The sequence below is a fragment of the Gossypium hirsutum genome, chromosome D07 (assembly GCF_007990345.1).
Source record: "Gossypium hirsutum isolate 1008001.06 chromosome D07, Gossypium_hirsutum_v2.1, whole genome shotgun sequence".
Taxonomy (NCBI): Eukaryota; Viridiplantae; Streptophyta; class Magnoliopsida; order Malvales; family Malvaceae; genus Gossypium; species Gossypium hirsutum.
Genome location: NC_053443.1, coordinates 4,161,306 through 4,181,690, shown reverse-complemented (window position 1 = coordinate 4,181,690; position 20,385 = coordinate 4,161,306). Strand labels below are relative to the sequence as shown.

General features: G+C 32.8%; 2 protein-coding genes across 2 annotated transcripts; one reads left to right on the top strand and one right to left on the bottom strand.

Annotated features, from left to right (window-relative positions):
- The first annotated feature begins 10,946 nt into the window (after positions 1-10,946).
- On the top strand, positions 10,947-15,941 carry LOC107953706 (probable ethanolamine kinase). Its single transcript, XM_016889092.2, has 11 exons — positions 10,947-11,185; positions 11,407-11,498; positions 11,837-11,943; positions 12,440-12,545; positions 12,878-13,000; positions 13,283-13,374; positions 13,558-13,642; positions 14,518-14,623; positions 14,739-14,805; positions 15,419-15,511; positions 15,598-15,941. The coding sequence occupies exons 1-11, from the start codon at positions 11,031-11,033 to the stop codon at positions 15,724-15,726; spliced, it is 1,155 nt and encodes a 384-aa protein (XP_016744581.1). The 5' UTR covers positions 10,947-11,030; the 3' UTR covers positions 15,727-15,941.
- Positions 15,942-16,195: 254 nt separating this feature from the next.
- On the bottom strand, positions 16,196-19,860 carry LOC107953705 (F-box/kelch-repeat protein At1g55270). Its single transcript, XM_016889091.2, has 2 exons — positions 18,997-19,860; positions 16,196-17,759 (listed from the first exon to the last, which is right to left on the bottom strand). Exons 1-2 carry the CDS (start codon positions 19,021-19,023, stop codon positions 16,500-16,502), a joined length of 1,287 nt encoding a protein of 428 aa, XP_016744580.1. The 5' UTR covers positions 19,024-19,860; the 3' UTR covers positions 16,196-16,499.
- Positions 19,861-20,385: the final 525 nt, after the last annotated feature.

The window sequence follows — 20,385 nt, the reverse complement described above, 5'->3', positions numbered from 1 at the left end:
GACGCCAGACCATCTTCTATTCTTCTTGTTGTTTTTGCCTTCTTTTTTGAATTAAAAGCAAAGAAAAATAACATTGCAATGGTATTTTTTTTATGTTTTAAATTTATTTGAACAAAAAAAAAGTATGGATAAATTTTGATTAATTCAATCAACTGCCTGAATTAACTGAAATTATTTAGGTTGGTTAAAAGATTTTGAAAAAATTTTAGTTCAATTAACAATTAAGACTTTCATTATTTTGATTAATTCAATTAATGATAATTCAATTTGGGTATTAACCAAATCGACTGTTAGAATTCCCCTACTTGTACTCCTTTCTTTTGTAATGTTTTAAATATCAAATTTACTCTTCAAAGAAAAAATTAGACGGTGTATTTCTAATTTATAATTTCTAAGCGAAAGAAATAATAAAAATTAAAAAGTTTAAAAGTAAAAAAAAACCCTTAATAAAAATTTAAAAAGATAATTAAACTTTTAAAAGAATTCAACCTATTGACCCTCAATGAAATAATAATAATAATCATCAGTTAAGCTTTTTCGTTAACAAAAATTGTTAATCAACCAATTTGATTGTTAATAACGTTGATGTGGTTGATGATATGCACAAAAAAATGCCACATAGAAAAACGTTGACATGATATGTCACATCAGTAAAAAAGATAAAAAAAACATATAAAAATTAATAAAAAAATACACTTCTATAATGAATGTGAATAAATATTAATAATTAATATTAATAATTATAAAAAAATTGAACTCTTTAATTCAAACACCAACAATTTTTAAACATTAATCAATATTCATTTTTGATAATTCATGTATTAATATATATATAAGAAAACATTATTAAATATATTAAAATTTTAAATACAATATTAGATATTTAACCATATCATATCAAGCAATGATGTCGGAAGAGGGCCAGCAAAGACATCTACCTCTTTGCCTTTTGTATTTTTTTTTCTCGAGTTTCAAATTTTTGGTAGAACAATAGCTAAAACTAGTTTAAAAAAATAATTCCAACCCTTCAAAATTTTGGAATTTGATTTTTTTTATCATAAACCCTAACTTTGTATCTTGTATCAAGTATATTAACTATTTGGTCCAAATTTATTCTAGATTTTTACTTTTATACTTTTTTTAATAATTAATAATTTTATAATTTTTAATTTTGTTTACACTTTTGCCCTCATCTAAAAGGAATTTGGACTAATAGTTATCAAAATTCAAATGAACCTAAACTACCATTTATTTAGGTATGTATATTTTATTATTAATTTTTAATATATTTTTAAAAGAAATTAAAATCTTTCCATGTCAACACTCTTCTTCTGGTGCTTATCGTTATCTACGTTAGAGTTATCAATGGTCAAACCATTCAGTTGACAATTTCTATTAACAATTGTGTTTAGTTTATTGTTTTTTTTTTTGTCTGTGTGATTGAAGATTCAATAGGTTGAATTTTTTTAACGGCTAAATTTTTTTAAAGGCTTAATTAATTTTTTTTCTAAAAAGAACTAAATTAAGAATACAATAAGTTAAATAGTAATACAAATAAAATCTGTTTACGTTACATTTTATGTTTTTAAAAGGATTTATAAATAATTATTTTCATATATTGAAATTGGAATCATTTATTATTATAAGAGTAAATTATATTAATAGCCACTCAACTATTAGTAGATTTTTTTGTCATCCAACTATGAAAAATTATAAAATGGTCTCCCAACTATTAGTAAATTTCTTTTTTTTGGCCCAACTCTGAAAAGTTATAAAATAGTCATTTAACTATTCAATTTTATATTTTTTGGTCACTAGCTGACTAACAAACAACTTTTAAAATTGGCATAATAGCAACTTTAACTCTACGTCTATAAATTATGCCAATTTAGTTTTGATTTTAAAAAAAACCTCAACATTTATACATTGTTTATTTTGGTATTTTTTTGTAGTTTTTTTTGTAACGTTGAGGGTTAATTTTAAAAGAATGAGAAAAGATGAAAATTGTTATTTTAGATTTTTGGGTGTTTCTATTTTTGTATATTTTCAATCAAATTTAGTTGATAAACTTATTTTTTTTCACTTTTAAGTAAAAAGATCACAAAGAAAAGCAAGACTACAGAAAAGAGACCAATTTACACAATCTATAAATGTTGAGGGTTAAAGTTACTATTTTGCCGATTTTAAAAGTTATCACTGTTAGCCCGTTGGTGATAGAAAAAAGACAGTTAAAATAATAGGTAACCGTTTTGTACCTTTTCATAGTTGGATGACAAAAATAATTATTAATACTTTGAATGGCTACTAATGTAATTTACCTTTTATAAAGAATACATTATTTAAATCTTATTTATACTTTTTGATAACTTGTACCAAATCAGCAAGTAACAATAACTTGTACCAAATCACCAAAAAGAGAATCCAAAAAATATTTTTTAATTCATTTTTCAATTCTCAAATTTGATATTTTATGGCTATTTTTCTAATTAAAAGATCAAATTATTCATGGACTTAAAAATTTTGACTCAAATTGGATTGTGTTTAAACAAGGATTATTTTTCTTCTCAATTGAGTTTGTGCGAAATTGTGAATCGATTACAGGGAAATCATTTAATAAAATTTTCACTTAATTTATAAGTTGGATATTGAACTTGACAACTTATTTTACAATGACCTCTAAACTTTTTTTTAGATCATTTTGGTCATTAAGGTTCGCATCTGTTACACAGATTGATCATTACACTAACATCATTTTGTTTTTTTTAAGAATGTGTTAATGTGGACAAGCACGGGGCTAACATGTGAAGAAATAAGAGGATGACACGTAAATTTATCTTTAACCATTCTTAAAAAATATTTTTAAAAAACTTTAAAATTTTGAAAAAAAAATTAAAATTATTTTTTTAATAATTTTTTAATGTGTTATTTTAAATGTTTTTGACCAAAAAAGTAAAGAAAAAGGAAATTTATTTCAAGGCCCTTCTATCTACCCATTTACCAAACCCCCACTACAACGTGGTGTCCATTCATTGGCCCACATATCAAAATTTGATAGAAATTAACATCGTCAACCCCATATACCAAAATGTTCGATGATAAAAAAGTTTAGAGACCTAAATAGACAAATTAAAAGTGCAGGTACCACATTGACAATTTTGTCAAAGTATAGGGGGAATTTTTGCTAGTATCCCATTTAATTTCAATGCTTATAACTGGATTTTTTTGGTAAACTACACCCAAGAACATTGAACTACAGTAACTTACGTTTTGGTCACTTAACTTTAAAAAATTACAAAATAGTCACTAAACTATTTGAAACTTTTCATTTAAGTCACTAGACTGTTAAAATTACTATTGTGTGGCCTTATTTGTTCACACGACCTACAACAATCGAAAACATCCTTCCCATTCTCTTTTAAGTTTAGTTTATTTTTATGAAACAGCTTTGGCCGTCACGAACCTGTGAACCAAAATTCAAATAGCTTTCTTTTCTGATCTGCGACACTAATCATCAGATCAACTTGGACCTAAGATATATTTTTTTACTTATCAATAGGTAGTGATCTATTATACCGATTATTTAATTGCTAGTGATTTCATTAAAATTTTTAAATAATTCAATAAGTTAAATGAAAACCTTTAAATAATTTAATAACATTTTATAATTTTTTAAAATTGAGTAGTGAAATTTCAAAATTAGAATGATAAAGAAAAAAAGAAGTTGTGAATCATGTTCCCAAACAATAGGTGACAAGTGTAGCGTGTGACACATCGCCAAGGACTTGTGGGAATAATTCAATAAAAATGTCTTCTCACAACAGATCCGAGTTAGATTTTTTATTTATGGACATAAAATAAAGTGATCGGTTTGTGATTAAAATGTTTGAATCCAACCATAAAGTAAGAATCTATCGGTGGATCCAATTGAACACAGGAAAAGAGACACGTGTATGTTAATACATTAAAAAAATCATATTATTTTATTAACTTCTTGCTTTACGATTTATAATTTTATTTTATTTTATATTTGTCGATGACGACAAACATTGCGCTTTGTTTTCAGAAAGGGACTGCTGCTTGTACACATTTCAATCACCAAAATGGATTTATTATCAAATTTGCCTCAACGCTGTCCAATTTCACGATAAAAAATTGCATAATAATTTTTAATTTTACACTTAAAGATTTAATGCATACTTTAATATACAAAATTTTAATTTTTAATGTCTCATTTCATTAAATTAAAAAAATATGCCTACATTTAAATTATTTCCATGTTGCTACAATATAAAAGCTTATATTTATTAATTTACAAGAAGATAATTTATTAATTTTCTTAAATTTAACAGATTGTCATATAAGTGGTTTCTATATGAAATAACAAAAATGTGCCACATGCAATGTGAAAATTAAATAAAAAAACTTAAATTTCATGTATATGATTGCACCAAATTACAGTTAGTGAATGATTTTGTATATTAGATTAAAGTTTATATATAATTTCAAGATTTATTTCTTCTAACAACAAAAAAATCCAGTTTTGTCTAAATTATCGATTTCAAATTTGAATTACTTAAAAAATTATATTATTTTAGTTTTGGGTTATTATTTAGTACATTAATGATTTTTTTAACTTTACATGGATTTAAAAAATCGTAACATGTGCTTAATTGATATTTAAAAAGAATAAAAGAGACACAAATGATTACTTAACACGCTTACAGGGCAACAAAACTCGACTTCCATACCAAACAATCATCATTTAGTTTTTACAAGGTCAAATTATATATTAATTCTTTAACTAAGCGGAAGTTGAAGATTTAATCCATTCTAATTTAGTCATTTTTAGTCCTTGTACTTCGAATTTTGAAATTTCAATTTTAATTCAAACTATAGCCGTTAAATTTGTTATGTGAAATTTTGATATTTTCAAAATTTATGCGATAATCATATTGCTATATGTGTTATGCCGTGTCAACTTACTATATCCATATGATATTAAAAAAAAAAAGCAACATCATTTTAATTAATGAATTTAATTCCTATTGTTTGAGTTAGAATTAAAATTTCAAAATTTTAAAGTATAAAGATTAAGAACATTAAATTGAAGAATGATGACTAAATCAATAATTTACGGATAATGCGAGGCTAATAACAGAATTCGATCAAACAAATTTAACTATTATTGTTTAAATTATGATCACAGTTTCAAATTCAAAATATATAGAAAATAAAATTAATCAAATTAGAATATAAAAATTAAATTTACAATTTACACGTAATACAGTAAAATTTGAGTTTTTTACTTTTACAATATACATAAATGTTAATGTTTAAATAACTAAAACGGATTATGCGGCAAAACGTTAGTGGCTTTCAAAGTATTACAAATTTTTTCATAAAACTAAAATGAGCTTTCAATCGAGATGTGATAGCAAAATTGATAATTTAAAATTGGTGGTTTTGAAGTTTTCGATATATTCGTTCTTTTATTTTTTGTGGTCCAAAATTAGTAGTTACTTCATTTTTATGAGATGTGTCAGTCTCTCTCAATTTTTTTCAATAGTCATTTGAAGCTTGGTGGAGGTTGGCGTACGCACAACTGTTAATTCGAAATAAAATTTGAAAAGTTATTGACAAATTAAATTGTTATAATACAAAGACTGTCGATCTTGCTATTTTAGCACGCCTCTGTCTGCTGTTTCTAGTAGGTTTTTGTTTTATTTTTAGTGATTCATTATTGGTGGTTTTGTTGACCACGTTGAGTTGAGTTTAGTTTGAATTCATTTTTTCATTTTTACATTCTATTCGTTTTGTTTTTTTTTTTGAATTGTCAAGAGAGAGTTGGCAGATTTATCGTCGGATGATGAGGAAGACGAAATATTGTAGGCACAAACTGATCTTGATTCTGTACCTGTGAAAATTAATCTATCTAGTTTGATTTTTTTTTATGGCAAGTGTTATACATTTCCCAACGATGAGAAGTACGATAGTAAATTTATAGCATTGGTAAAAGGGGTCCAAATCTCATATCTGGGGGAGAAAAGGTTTTTATTCAAATTTTTTCATAAGATGGATCTGGAATGAGTACTAAAGGGATCACCATGGACTTTTAACAACTATCTTTTGATGCTATAACAACTGGAGAAGGAGGAAGATCCGTTAAAGGTACCATTAATCTTTGCTTATTTTTTGGTACAAATTCATGAAGTGTCACCAGGTTTTTATACTGAGACTTTAGCACGTCAAATCGGGGGGTTTTTTTAGAATATTTTAGAGTTCGACGGCACCAATCTGGGAAAGGGGTTGTGTACCTATTTGCGTATAAGGGTACAGTTGGATGTTAGGAGACCTTTGAAAAGGAAGAAGAGAGTTATGTTTTCGACTGGGATTTGTTCCTATGTTAGTTTTACATACGAATGTTTGACTCTATTTTGTTTTTTTCTGTAGACGACTAGGGCACAGTGATTCTTTCTGTTAGGCTAAAATGGCGCTAGGGTTTGATGTAGCTGAAATGGGTTAGGATCTGTCATTGTGAGCTCAATCTGGAAGAACCCTTACAATGAGCAACGTGTAGCTACGAGAAGATGGGGAAGGGGTAAAGAGGGGGAACACTTTTGTAGACTATGACTTGGGTAGGCACATTGATCCGATGTTATGAGTAAATGTGGAGGGGGATCTGTATCTTGTATCAGGTTTGGATAGGGGGTCATTAAAAATACATGATCAAACGAATATGGAGCATGAGTTGGAAGAAAGCGTGATTGAATGGGGTGATGAGAAAAAGAGACCTTGAAGGGAGGGTGACAAATATGCTGATGGAGAGGAATTGGGATCTCTTGTTGTTAGAAGTAGGAGGATGTTGGGAAGTAACCATATTACATCAGCGGTTGCCAAGGGGAAAGCCGATCAATCGCAATGAAAACATTCTTTTGGAACGTCCGCGGTTTGGGGAGGCACGGGCTGTTAGGAGACTTTGGCATGTGCTAAAGGTGTATAATCCCCAATTTGTCTTCGTAATGGAGACATTAAATTCTAGAAAGATGGAGAATGTTCATAGGAGGTTTGGTTTTTTGAACGGGATTGATGTTGCAACTGATGGTTCTCAAGAGGGTTTGAGTCTAGCGTGGAAATGAAATTCTAGTATCACTTTGAGGAGTTTCTCAAGACATCATATTGACATTGAAGTTAATGAGGGTGAGGAGAGAAATAAGTAGAGACTTACGGGTTTTTATGAGCCTCCAGATTCGTTTAATACATATGACACATGGAACTTACTCAGGGCTTTAGATTACTCCCAGAATCTCCTTTGGTTTGTGGGAAGTGATTTTAATGAGATTTTGTATTTCTTTGAAAAGAAAAGGGGGGCTTCCTAGGGAGGAAAGGCGAATGGAGGCTTTCAGAGAGGTTCTTAATTATTTGTCAACTGGTGGATGTAGGATATTCTGGACCATGGTTTACTTAGGAGAGAGGTAACCTCCTAGAAATAACTATCAAGAAGAGATTAGATAGGGGATAGAAAATGAAGGTTGGATGGCTCTGTTTCCTAATGCGATGGTACGTCATCTCCCACACTCTTTTTCTGATCATTGTCCACTTCTTATTTAGTTAGAGCAAGATGGATATAATCTTCAACCCAAATGTTTTCATTTCGAGGCATGGTGGGTGTTGAATGAGACTTTTGAACAAGAGGTTAGGAATCTTTAAAGAGAGGGCGACGATGATATGCTTGTTAAGTTAGAGAAGGTTCGAGCTGGCTTGGAGAGATGGGCAATAGAAATTAGAAGAAAGAAAGTGGGGATAAAAAAGGAGTTTACAATGAAGCTTGGAGTTTTGTTAGAAGGGGATAGAAAAGATGATAACCTTGCGTAATTGATTGATAATAAAGTTCAGTTAAATTTGGAGATTGATAAAGATGAATTTTTCTAGGAACAAAGGGAAAGGGCGAATTGGATGAGGTTGGGGGATAAAAATATGACTTTTTTCTATAATTTTTCCTCTCAAAGAAGAAGAATGAATAGAATTGGTGGCTTGCAAGGGGGGATGGACGGATAATGAGAAGGGAGATTGAGATGGAATGCATTGCTAGGAATTATTTTCAATCTCTTTTTTAGTCAAAGGGGATTGATGATACGGGTTATATTCTGTTTGGGGTAAGACAATGTATCTCTAATTAAGCAAATGATTTGTTGACAGCACAATACACAGAGAAAGAAGTCTTGGAGGCACTGAATGGTATGGGTCCTACGAAGGCACCAAGGGATGATGGCTTTCTGACTCTCTTCTATCAAAGGTGTTGGCACTTTGATGGGAATTATATTTTCTCTTATTGTCTGAAGGTACTAAATGAAGGTAAAACTTTAGTTTCTTTAAATGTTACAAATATTATGCTAATTCCTAAAATTCCTTGCCTGATGAATTTAGCGAATTTTAAGCCTATTAGTTTATGCACGATTCTTTATAAGATGATTGCTAAGATGGTAACAAATCTATTCCAAAGGGTGTTGGAGGATTGCATTGATGGGGCCCAGAGTGCTTTTGTGTTGAGCCGTTTAATTTCAGATAATATTTTTATTGGCCTACGAGATTTCACATACCTTTCATCAAAAGAGAGTGAGGAAGAAGGGTCTTATGACACTTAAACTCGACATGAGTAAAGTTTATGATCGAGTGGAATTGGATTTTCTGAAAAAAAATGATGGGACATATGAGTTTTGCTAGTAGATGGCTGGAAACCATTATGAGGTGTATCTCATCGGTCTCATACTCGGTGATATTAAATGGAAAAGTGGGAGAGAGGTTTGCACCGAGTAGGGGGCTTCGGCAATGTGATTCTTTGAGTCTGTTTCTTTTTTTGATATGTAAAAGGGTTATCTACTCTTATGAGTTTGGCTTTAGATGAATGACTGATTAAGGGTGCAGAGGTTAGTAGGAAACAAATTTTGAAGGAATATAAAGCCTGCTCTGGCCAATGCATTAATTATGAAAAATCCATTGTGTGTTTTAGTCCAAATGCTTTTGAAGGGGATCAGATTTGGGTTTCATGTTTGTTGGAGGTTCATCAATCTAATGAGATAGAAAGGTACTTGGGGCTTCCAAATATGGTGGCTGACAGAAGAAGATAGCTTTCCAAGCTTTGAAGGATAGGGTCTAATGAGATACAAGTCTTTTAGGGAAACCCTAATTTATGACAGAGATAAACTCTCGTTCGAGGATATTATTTTAAACTGCGAAATAAATTGGTTGTTGAGAGTAACGAGAAATATGTAGCTAGTACTAATTTGGCCGACGAAAGCGGTGATGATTTCTTGTTAGTGTCAACGAGCGATATCTCCGAGCTTACGTCCGAGTGGATCCTAAATTCACGATATTCTTTCCACATGTGTCCTAATAGAGAATGGTTCTCTATATACAATTCGGTTGAAGGTGGAGTTGTGCACATGAGAAATGATTCATCCAGTAAGGTAATCGGTATTGATACTGTTAAAATTAGAATGCACGATGGGACAAATAGGACACTCTCAGATGTTAGGTATGTACCTAATTTATGAAAAAATCTCATCTCATTGAGTATTTTAGACTAAAAAGGTTGTAGAATCAACATTGATTCGAACGACATTAAGGTGTCTCGTGGGGCTCTTGTTTTGTTAAAAGGTAAAATTATCAACAATCTTAATATTCTGGAAGGTTCTACACAGTGGCAAAGCCAAAGAAAAGTTTTTGGGAGGGCTGAAAGTAAATTGTATATTTTTATGATAGTAAAAATACAATTTCACCATTTTAATAGACTATATCTTTATAATTTTTAAATGATTAAATCAAATTTTTATTATTTTAGGGGGCCAAAGTGTAATTTTATCATTACTAATTTTAAAATTTATAAATTTTAAAGGACTCCTTTTGGCTCCACCACTAGTTCTACAGTGATCGGTGAAATCGAACGTTCCTCATCCGTTGCGAAGTCAAAGTCAACTCGTTTGGAGCGGATACAACTTGGTCATAGGAAGGAAAAAAGCATGACCGTTTCGTTGAATGGAGGTTCTCTTTTGGATGCAGATTTTGAAAAGTTAGGGCGCTATGTTCGTCAAAATCAGACCTAGATTAGTTTTGATTTGGCAATGCACAAGTCGAATGTTAAAAGTCCTCCAACTTTTAAGCACATATTCAACTCAATTAATTCCCTACATGGTTCAAGATAGGCCTGTTGCGGGCTTTCGCAAAGATGGTGTTGTGGAAATATGAGTCAATGTGGAGATTTGTCGAGTATGCCACGTATTTCATTCAAATTTGAAAGATAATCTCCCACTTAAACTTTGTTTATTTGTTTCAGTCGAACTATGATTAGTCTAGCTTATTTTATTATTAGTTGACTTATGAATTTAACATTATAAATAGGTTCTTTTACAACCTTAGAAAATACACCATTAAAAGGTTCTTTGTTTTCGAGGTTTAGTTTTATCTCATTTTTTTGTACTCTTCGTTCTTTTGCCATTATAGTAAAATTATCTTTGTCCGTGATTTTTTATCCTCTTTGGAGATATTTTTTTACGTTAAATTTGTATGTTCAATTTATCAATTTCTTCCACTATTTTTTACTTGTTTATTGTTTAATCGGGTAGATCCCGAACACTGGTCAATATTTTCAAACTTTGAATTCAAATATTTTAAATATTTTAATCAATTAAAATTTATTTATATTTTAAAACTATTTCATTGAAAGTTTTTATAATATATTTTCAAATTTTTATTTATAATAAATTTTAAAGAATAAAACATCAAAATTAAAATATTTTAATCACTAAAATAAAAATTCGGCAAAATTTAATAAAATAAAAATATAATCATTAACTTTTTGAAAAAAAAAAATTAAGGTGTCCTGATTCACAAAATTCCAAATATAGGCCCATAAGCGTCTTTTCAGTAAAAAAACCATCATTTCCTAATTTTCTTAATAATTCCTTCTTTTATGAAACGAAACTTGTTCTCACTTGTTCAATATAAGCTCTTAGCATAAAAAAATAAGTACACCAATGGGAGCAACGAAGAACATCTGGACCGCCATGGAAGCAAACCATGCTAAACAAAGCCACAACGGCAATTCAACCTTCGATGATCATTCAATCCTTCACTCTAATCTCTCAGTTGATACCGCCCTTCCTTTTCCCCTTATGGTCCCTCGCGTCATGTTCGTTTTTTTCCTCGTCTCTGTTTTTCGTTTTTTTTTTTCATTTCGAGCTGTTAACTTAGCTTATTTTAGGGCTTGCTTCTCGTGTTGATATTTTCGGATCTTCAATATTTGTTTTATTCTATTTAAGCTAAGTACGACCAGCTCAAACGCCAGGAAATTCGAATTTGTGTTGGTTTTACTTTTATGACATTTTGCTCGGTTTTATACTTCTTTTGCAGCGCCTTGTGCAAGGATCTGTTTCGGAAATGGGCTAAGTTGAACGATTCTTGCTTCTCCGTCGACACTGTATCAGGCGGCATCACGAATCTTCGTGAGCACTTTGCTGTTTGATGTTTGTTATATTCTTTCATGAAAAAAACTTATTGCTCTCTGTAGAGTAGCGACTTAATTTGTTAGCAGTATGTATTTTTTATTAGATCGGATTTTCCAACCAAACAGTAAACATAAGTAATTGCGTTTTAAATTGGAAAAGTAAAAACTCAAAAAGAATAAGAAGGAAAAAAGGTCTGTATTCCGAGGCTGCAAAACCGTCGTTTGGGTTGGTTGCCTTTTGATGTTTTTTTTATACATTATATTTTCTGGTTCTGTTTGCTGCTTTTGTTCGATTTTGTGGCAGTTTATTCGCTAATCACGAACAATTTAATGCAGTGCTGAAGGTTTCTGTCAAGGAAGAAAATGGAGAATATGTGTCTGTAACAGTTAGATTGTATGGACCCAACACTGAATATGTCATCAATCGGGAACGTGAGTTACAGGTATTCTCCGATGCTTTTCGCTACTAATTATCTGTAGAAAATCTTCCTTAGGGATAATCGCTAATTTAGCTAATTGGTTTTGGTTGGTATTATATTAAAGTGCTAAAACCTTGCTTAAATATTAACGTAAAACTCGTCATTGTTGTGTTTCCTGGGTCTGAACTCTGAATCTTCTCTGGAAGTGTTTTAGTCAACTAAGTTGTTAATGACTTAATGGAGAAGTAATCTAATCTTACCCAAAGGAACTGCTTATTATGATTTCTTTTGAAATGTTTTGCTTACATGCATGTATCAGGGTGGGTCAAGGATATGCTAATAATTTCAAGTACAACGGTAATTCAAATGATGGTTTTGTATGTCTTTTGGTGTTCTTCTAAACTAAATTGTTGCTAGTTATGATTCATCCAGCGTTTTTATCTATTGGTTCCGTTAACACCTTTCTGTTTGACGACCTTTTCATTCCATTATAAACTTGTATCTTCATATTGTGTTTTAGGCGATCAAATACCTCTCAGCTGCAGGATTTGGTGCCAAGTTGCTTGGTGTATTTGGAAATGGGATGGTACAATCTTTTATAAATGCACGTACCTTAACTCCAGCAGGTAAGCATCAGAGAGATAAACTCCGGGAGTAGGACTTTCACATGAAGTTGTGTTCTTAAGACATCAGTTATTTGAGAGGGTTTATGCCTTCGAGCATCTTAGTCTCATGTTCTGTGCTGGCGGCATCAGTAATAAAGTTCTCTGCCTCTTGAAGCTTTTACGGTATTATAGATATTTGGCCTAGGTGGTATGATTAAATAGTCTACAAGGCATTGACTTCTGTGGCAACTAATTTCTACCTTTAATACTGACAATTGTTATTTTAACTGAAGGTATTGTTCGGCCCGCAAGCTGCGTGCTAATATACTTTTTACCTATTTTCCCCTTGCCAGATATGAGAAAGCCAAAGCTGGTTTCTGAAATCGCGAAGCAACTTCGAAGATTCCATCAAGTGGAAATTCTAGGTTCTAAAGAACCTCAGCTATGGGTTGACATCTTCAAGTTCTTTGAGAAAGGTTTGAGAACCGACTTCTTTTACACAATGTTTTTTTTTCCATAAAAATCGAAATGGACTGTCTTGCAGTTGCAGTTGCCTCAATATCTATCTTTTTATTTTTTATTTTTCAAATTTTGGATTTTAAGAGTGTTGCTTGTCTGGAGTTTTGACTGATTACAGTCTGCTACTGCCAATTGTCATCAGTAACATGGGGGCTGGGGCTCATTTAGTTTCTTTCTTCTCAAGATTATTACCTAGCAGTACTAGATGCATGTCTAATGCATGAGACCTTCTTTTGCAGCATCTACTCTCCAGTTTGAAGATACTGATAAACAAAGGACATATGAGACAATTTCGTTCAAGGAAGTGCATAAGGAAGTTACAGAGCTGAAGGTAAGATCTCTTTTTATTTTTGGTTGATTCATCTGGTGCTGATGAAGGGAAGGTGCTATGTGTTTATTGGCTTGGCAAACGCTTTCTCAGATCCTATTTTGTTTTTGATTTCTGATTATATGTTTGATTCAATATCAAGAACTTTACCCCTGTTTATGAGAGTGTGTCCTGGTGATGGACCAGGAACTGACAACCCTTCTCAATTCTCCAGTGGTGTTTGCTCACAATGATTTGCTTTCTGGAAATTTGATGCATAATGAGGAACAAGGTATGTAAACTTATAATTTGAGTTTGTTCACTTTGCTAAACTGCCATCTTCTTGCTCTGTTGACTCTCAAAGAAGCTCCTCTTTGCTGTATTCACATTTTTCATTCTACATGGATGTGCACCCTTTTTATCACCTATATTTCAAGATGAGTGTAGTGTCCTTGTCTCTAGAAAATTTCCATATGTTGATAATGGATTTGGTTTTTGCCCTTTTTTACAATCCATAGATAAACATATTATCAGTAGTGACAAGTGAACCAATGCTGCTTGTTAGGCATAACATAAATGATATCTATAAAATGTTGCATGATAGTTTTTAAAGATAGAACACTTTGGGGTGGTAGATATGAGAATACTTAATTTCAATAGGAAGCTCGGTTGGATGTTGGGGTGGTAGATATGAGAATACTTAGTTTCAATAGGAAACTCGGTTGGATTAAGCATAGATGTCCGTATGGGTGCAGTGCAGTGTCTTTATCCAAAGCAATTTCTGGTTGCTGATATTGGGTTTGACTGTTGCTCTTGATACAATCCGTAGATAAGCAAATTTATGTAGTGAAAGTGAACCAACACTGCTGGTTAGACATGTGAAGGAATAAGAATATCTATAAATTATTGCATAACATTCTTAAAAACAAAACACCATTGCATGTAGATTTGAGAACATTCCCATGTTGATATGAGATCTAGTACGCAGAGGCTTTTCTCAAAGATAAGGCATCATTCAATGAATCATGAAACCTGTAACCTAAAGGCAGAAAAATGTGATATTGTGTTGGTGCCTAATTACTGGATGGAATAAAGAATATTTTTCCTGCTTACCTATAAATTCTTCCAATGTCTTGTGTGTTAACTGTTTACCTCGTTAATGTCCAGAAAAGCTCTACTTGATAGACTTTGAGTATGGATCTTACAATTACAGAGGCTTTGACATTGGAAATCACTTCAATGAGTATGCTGGCTATGACTGTGACTATAGCTTGTATGTTTCTTCTCTATTTGAATTGCAGTTCTCTTGTGTTTTCTTGTGCAACAATGATGAGTTCTTGAACAGATTGGCACCTACCTACTGATTATTGAACATGGTGTAAATGCAGGTATCCGAGTAAAGATGAACAATATCATTTTTTCAGGCATTATTTAGAACCTGAAAAACCTTACGAGGTAAGGATATCTGATTTGTGCATTTTGGTTTCAACAATGATATTTCGAGTTTGACAAGATTGCCCCTGAGATAAAATACGTTGCTAGTCTGTTACAACTTAGCTATTAACAATGATCGAGTAAATTCTATGTGCATTATTTGATGGATATGGAGGGTTTATTTACTTATTTTATCTCACAATTAATAGGAGCTAATGCTTCCTATTATCTGGTGTGAATGTTAATTGGAACTTATTGTTGCGTCTTAAGATGAGTACTGGAAACTGCATGTATCCTAGATGGGATAATAGAATGAATCTATTAGAGTCACTCTTATGACTGATCTTACTGTTAGCACTTGTAATACTACATATTGAGGTAAATTTTATCCATTATTTTATTAGAAGGGTCTTAGAATCAGAACTTGGAATCCTTTAACTTTTTATCTGCATGTGTTCAAACAATCACATGCTTATCATTCAAGACTTGTATGTTGAAACTATGAAAAACACATTGAATATTGCTAGAAATTGATCTTGTTAACATATTGGCCTTTAAAGAGCCTTTTGTACTCGAGGTATATTTAGATAATTAGATTTGAAACTAGTACCTTATATTGTGTTAACCACAACAGGTATCAGAAAAAGACCTTGAAGCTCTGTATGTGGAGACTAATACGTTCATGTTAGCTTCACATTTATATTGGGCGTTATGGGCCTTAATCCAGGTATCTTCATTCCCTATCTATGTTTTTCATGCCCCAGAAACCATGACATTCATCTGAGTCTCGTCATTTTTTTCTGCTAATCATAGGCAAGGATGTCACCCATCGATTTTGATTATCTCGGGTATTACTTCTTGCGGTACAATGAGTATAAGAAGCAGAAGAGAATGTGTTTCTCCCTTGCAAAATCTCACATATCTGGTTCTGGAAAAGCATAAGACTCTGATAGCGTTCGCACGAATAGCCAGTTTCTGTATGTCATGGATTTGCATGTTTTGAGTATTTTGATTCCGTGTGTGTTGGTATTCTTGTAAAATATTCTTCCCTAATTTGTATACCTTTATGAGAAGGAAACTAAAAAACAAGATCGAAAGAATAAAGCAATTTCGGGGTCACCCCGGTTTTAGCAGGGCAGGTGACTGTCCTAGATGTATCTTTTAGTCTTTGATGATCATGCTCTCTATGATATCTACATTTGGTATTTTCTCACGGTTTTTATCACAACGTATTTCAATATCGAGTTAGATAAGAAATTTGGGTAAGGAATTTTTTTGACTTCCATTCTGATTGATTGCTCGAGTTCAATGGACTGATAATTAGTGTCTCGTGAAGTAGCTTAGTCTTCCTGCCTCCTCTTACGGTGACAGCAAAGCTCAAACTGGCTCATTGGAAGAGTTACTAGTGTGATCATTTGACAGAGGTTATCTCAAGCTATAAATGGAGGTTTAAGTTACAACAACATAGCCAATCCTTAAAACGGCAAAACCAAATTCGCAGTCATTTGAAGAGCTAAGGAATATTTAAACAAGCATTTTCAATTTTCTATATTTAACAACTGTGTATCATATAAATATTTGTAACCCTAACAATCTAGCAAAAACAGAAATTCCGACAACATGAGAAGCATCAACCTGGCCAAGCTGTTGGCGCTTCAACCCCCATCATATTCAAGAGATACCTCAAGGCATGAGTGGAAAACATTACGGTCGCACTATGCTTGGAGAACCTGGCAGTGAACAATGTGGCTTTTCAGCCGGTTCCTGCCGGCAAGGCTAGACCAAAGATTCGTAACCAAGGTTTTGAACTGACCTTTCCCTGCTATAGTTTCCCATAAATGTTGAGCAGTAGATCCCTTCAGATCATTGGACTTGGAAACGTCAACCAGAGATATACTCATATTATTTCGAATGATGCAAAGTTTTCCATTAAGTGGAACAAGCGCTGCCGCCTCCAGAGCCCGAGAATTGCCCAAGTGTATCTTACTGTCAATATGCTTACTCCAAGAATCACCCACTTCATCATAAACCCTCAACTTACAACCATCCTTACAATCCAAGGCATAGAGCTGCCCATTTAAGGAAGCACAGGGGTTCCTCCAGCCTGCAACCATTCCATTATAGAAAGGGTACCAGCTGTCTGTTTCGGGTTGGTAGATCTCACTCATCACTTGCCGGTGAGGTCCAAGTCCCTTCAAAAACCACTTATCCTCATATACAACCCCAATGAAGGGCACCATTGCAGTGCTCATATCTGAAATAAATGACCATCTATTCTTGTTGGGATCGTAAACTTCAGCTGATCTCAATGACCGATGCACTCCCTCATTCTCTCCACCAGCAACATACAAGCGATTCTTTATCACACATGAACCGAAAAAATGCCTTCGACGAAGCATATCTGGAGCACGGTGCCATTTATTTGTCCTGGCACTATAAAATATGACTCGTCTCATCGATCCCTTTAATAGATCCTTACCACCAAACAGATAAAGGTGACAACCACTAAGGACGGCACATCCAAACCCAAGGGCTTCAGAATATTCCTTAGGGACTGGAGGGAGTGGCTGCCAGAGCTGGTATACAGGATCAAAGGCATGCCAAGAAATTTTTCCCTCTCGATCTCTCTTAATGATGTAAATCCATTCTTCTGCAATTCCAAGGCTCTTTCGGAGTGAATAAAAGAAGTTACCAGATAGAAGTCTATACCACCTTTTGCAGACCACACGTAACTTCCTGTGCTCAACTCGGGGAACCCTTACTAGGCAAGCGATAGCAAGATCATCGGGGAGTCCTGGGAGCAGAGGAGATTGGTAACAGCTCCTATTACTACGTGCTGCCTTGTTTCTTGTTGGATGAATGGACGGTTTAATACTGGGTTGGAGACACAGCTTTGTACGTGGTACGTATTTTTTTGCTCCAGCAACAGTTTTGAGTCCAGCATCTACTCTACATAAACAGGCTGTTGTATCAACCTGCCAAAAACATTCACAATGGATGAACAGTTTTTTCTTCCCTAATATTGTCTTGCTATAGGTACAGGAAGCTTGTAAGATGCAGTAGGTCAGTGTCAGTATCAACAAAAACATGGAAACCATGCCACGAGGTGCCACTGATATCACTTATCTCTGATGAGAGAGAACTGTTCTAGCATGTATAATCTGGCAAATAATGCGCGACTTTCAATGTTATGATATCATCTTTTATGTTAAATCTATATGCCAGCATACAAGCAAAGATTAACATCTTCAGCAGAGATGTCTAACTTGTATGATGAATTTGTATGAAACAATACTACCCAAAGAGGGAACCAGAAATTGATACAATGCTCTAAACTGCCAAATAACGAGTTGAAAGAAAACAGATTTTCAACTTTGTGGACACTAATGTACTTTCATAACTAAAACTGGATCGTACAGATAGCAACTCGGTCTCTATTACAATCATTTGAACTCAAAACTCCTCCTTGAGTTGGTCAACTCTTTGGCTTTGACATTTTAAGTGCTTAAGGATTCAGGAAACCAACTTTTAAGTTTGAAAAAAGTTTAGGAGATAGTCATGAAAGACGTAAGTTCGGGAAACATGTTTCTAAGTACATTTCTAATGTTATTATGGCTTAAAATACTATTGATGCCCCTATACTAGAAGTCAGATTGGATTTTGCTCTCTTTACTTAAAAAATGGACAAATTCGCTGGGTACGGTGGATAAAAAAGCAAACTGGTTCTTCTGTTAAAAATTTCATCCATTTATACTGTTAAAAACTGGCTTAGTTGATGGAATAACCAAACAGTTACACGTCCACGTGTAGCCTATGTCGACATGCAGGGATCAATTTTTAAAGGTGAAAATTTTAACAAACTCTTTGATCTAAATATAAGGAGAAATTTGCCATTTTTTTAATAAAAGGAGCAAAATGCAGTTTGACTCATAGTATAACCACCTCATGGTACTTCTCATCTACACATATGCTCGCACATGAAACATCATACCTTCAATAAGATAACAATTCGGTCTACAGGAGAATAAATTTTGAGGTTAGACCTCATCTAAGAACTTGTAAACCATCTATAACACAACTATGGCATACAAGATGCATCACAATTGTAAACCATTTAGCTCTCATCACCATAAAACCATGAAATAACGTTTTTTTTCTAACAGATAATATGATTGAACAGAAGGCAGAAAAAGGAAGGACTAATTAACTTACCAATGGAGGTTGAACCATTCTGTCCATGTTTTCTTCTTTCAACAACTAGCCAACACCAAAATCACCACAATCCACTTCGAGGAAACCAGCCCCCTACCTCACAACCATCATTCTTTGACCCACCAAACATAAACCAAAATCCACAGCGGCTGACTTTTAATCTTTCCAAAATCCACAGCTTGAATTGAGAATCTAAATTGAAGACCTGAACCTTAAGGATATCAAAAAGATGGAAATTTTGCAGACAGAAGTGAACCCATAGTTCAGAAATCCAAAATTGTTACCAAGACCCACGTCTAAAACCAAAATCCCAAATGCAAAAACCCCATAAAACAACCAGTGATGGTTTCAAAAGGGAGAAAACAGAAACCTCAGAATCTTATGTTTAGCGCATTAAGAGCTAAAAGTAGAAAAAGAAAAATTAAAAAGTGAGAGAGCAAACAATATGGGGTCAAAGAGAGCAGTGAAAGACGAAATGGAGTACCATTAAAATGTTTGAGTGGGGTTGAGGGCCCATTTTACCTCAATTGCACAGCCTACCAAGCACAAGAGTGTATTCAAACGCCAAAAGAAAGGAAGAAAAGCAAAGGTGATAACATAAAAAGGAGGAGAGAAATATGAGGGTTCAATGATGACACTTTGGTGTTGGTGGAGGTGGGACTGTTCTTACGGGAGAAGACTAGAAATGTTAAACACCAAATCACAAATGGGAAAATAGCTGTCGCCCCGTAGTTGAAGTATGAACAGGTCTTATAGTTTTAGGACAAAGATTTTGGCGAGTTTTCTTTCTAAATTATTTTCCAAGAATTGGACAAAGATTCAACATCAAAAACTGTGGGTCTCACCGCCTCCACAATTCCAACAAATAGACTTCTTTTAATTTTTAAGTTTACAAACATAAAAAGAGAGATTTTCTTGTTCATGTTGAACTACCCCACGTTAGTTTACTACACATCATCTACACCTGCTCCACAAACTGGATTTTTTATTCATTTTTGTTGTTTTTTAATTCTCAAAATAGGGTTGTTGGGGAAATAATTTTAAAATATATTTTTAATATTTAATGATCATAACATTTTTTATTTAATTGAAAATTTTTAGTTTTAATTAAATGTATTTGATGATTTTATTAGTTTTCTAATTAATAAAAAAATTTCAACAAAAAAGGGTTAAGTAAGATAAGCATGTATATATCTACTTATCACTTAAGGTTGAAAATGTTGAAAATGTTTAAGTTAATTTTATTTTTAAAAAAAACTTTTAATTAAATTTTATTATTAAATATTTAATCTAAATATTTGTCTAAGAATTAAGTTTATTATAAAAATTAAATATATGAATATTGTTTTTTATTTAATAAAATTAAATTCGTAAATTATCGTCACATTT

Excerpts from the sequence above, each read along its gene's own strand:
- LOC107953705 (XM_016889091.2), bottom strand. The coding sequence starts at position 19,023 with ATGGACAGAATGGTTCAACCTCCATTG. Across the intron at positions 17,760-18,996 it reads GAATGGTTCAACCTCCATTG|GTTGATACAACAGCCTGTTT; the intron begins GTAAGTTAATTA and ends TGTTTTTGGCAG.
- LOC107953706 (XM_016889092.2), top strand. The coding sequence starts at position 11,031 with ATGGGAGCAACGAAGAACATCTGGACCGCCATGGAAGCAAACCATGCT. Across the intron at positions 11,499-11,836 it reads AGGCGGCATCACGAATCTTC|TGCTGAAGGTTTCTGTCAAG; the intron begins GTGAGCACTTTG and ends AATTTAATGCAG. Across the intron at positions 14,806-15,418 it reads AACCTGAAAAACCTTACGAG|GTATCAGAAAAAGACCTTGA; the intron begins GTAAGGATATCT and ends TAACCACAACAG.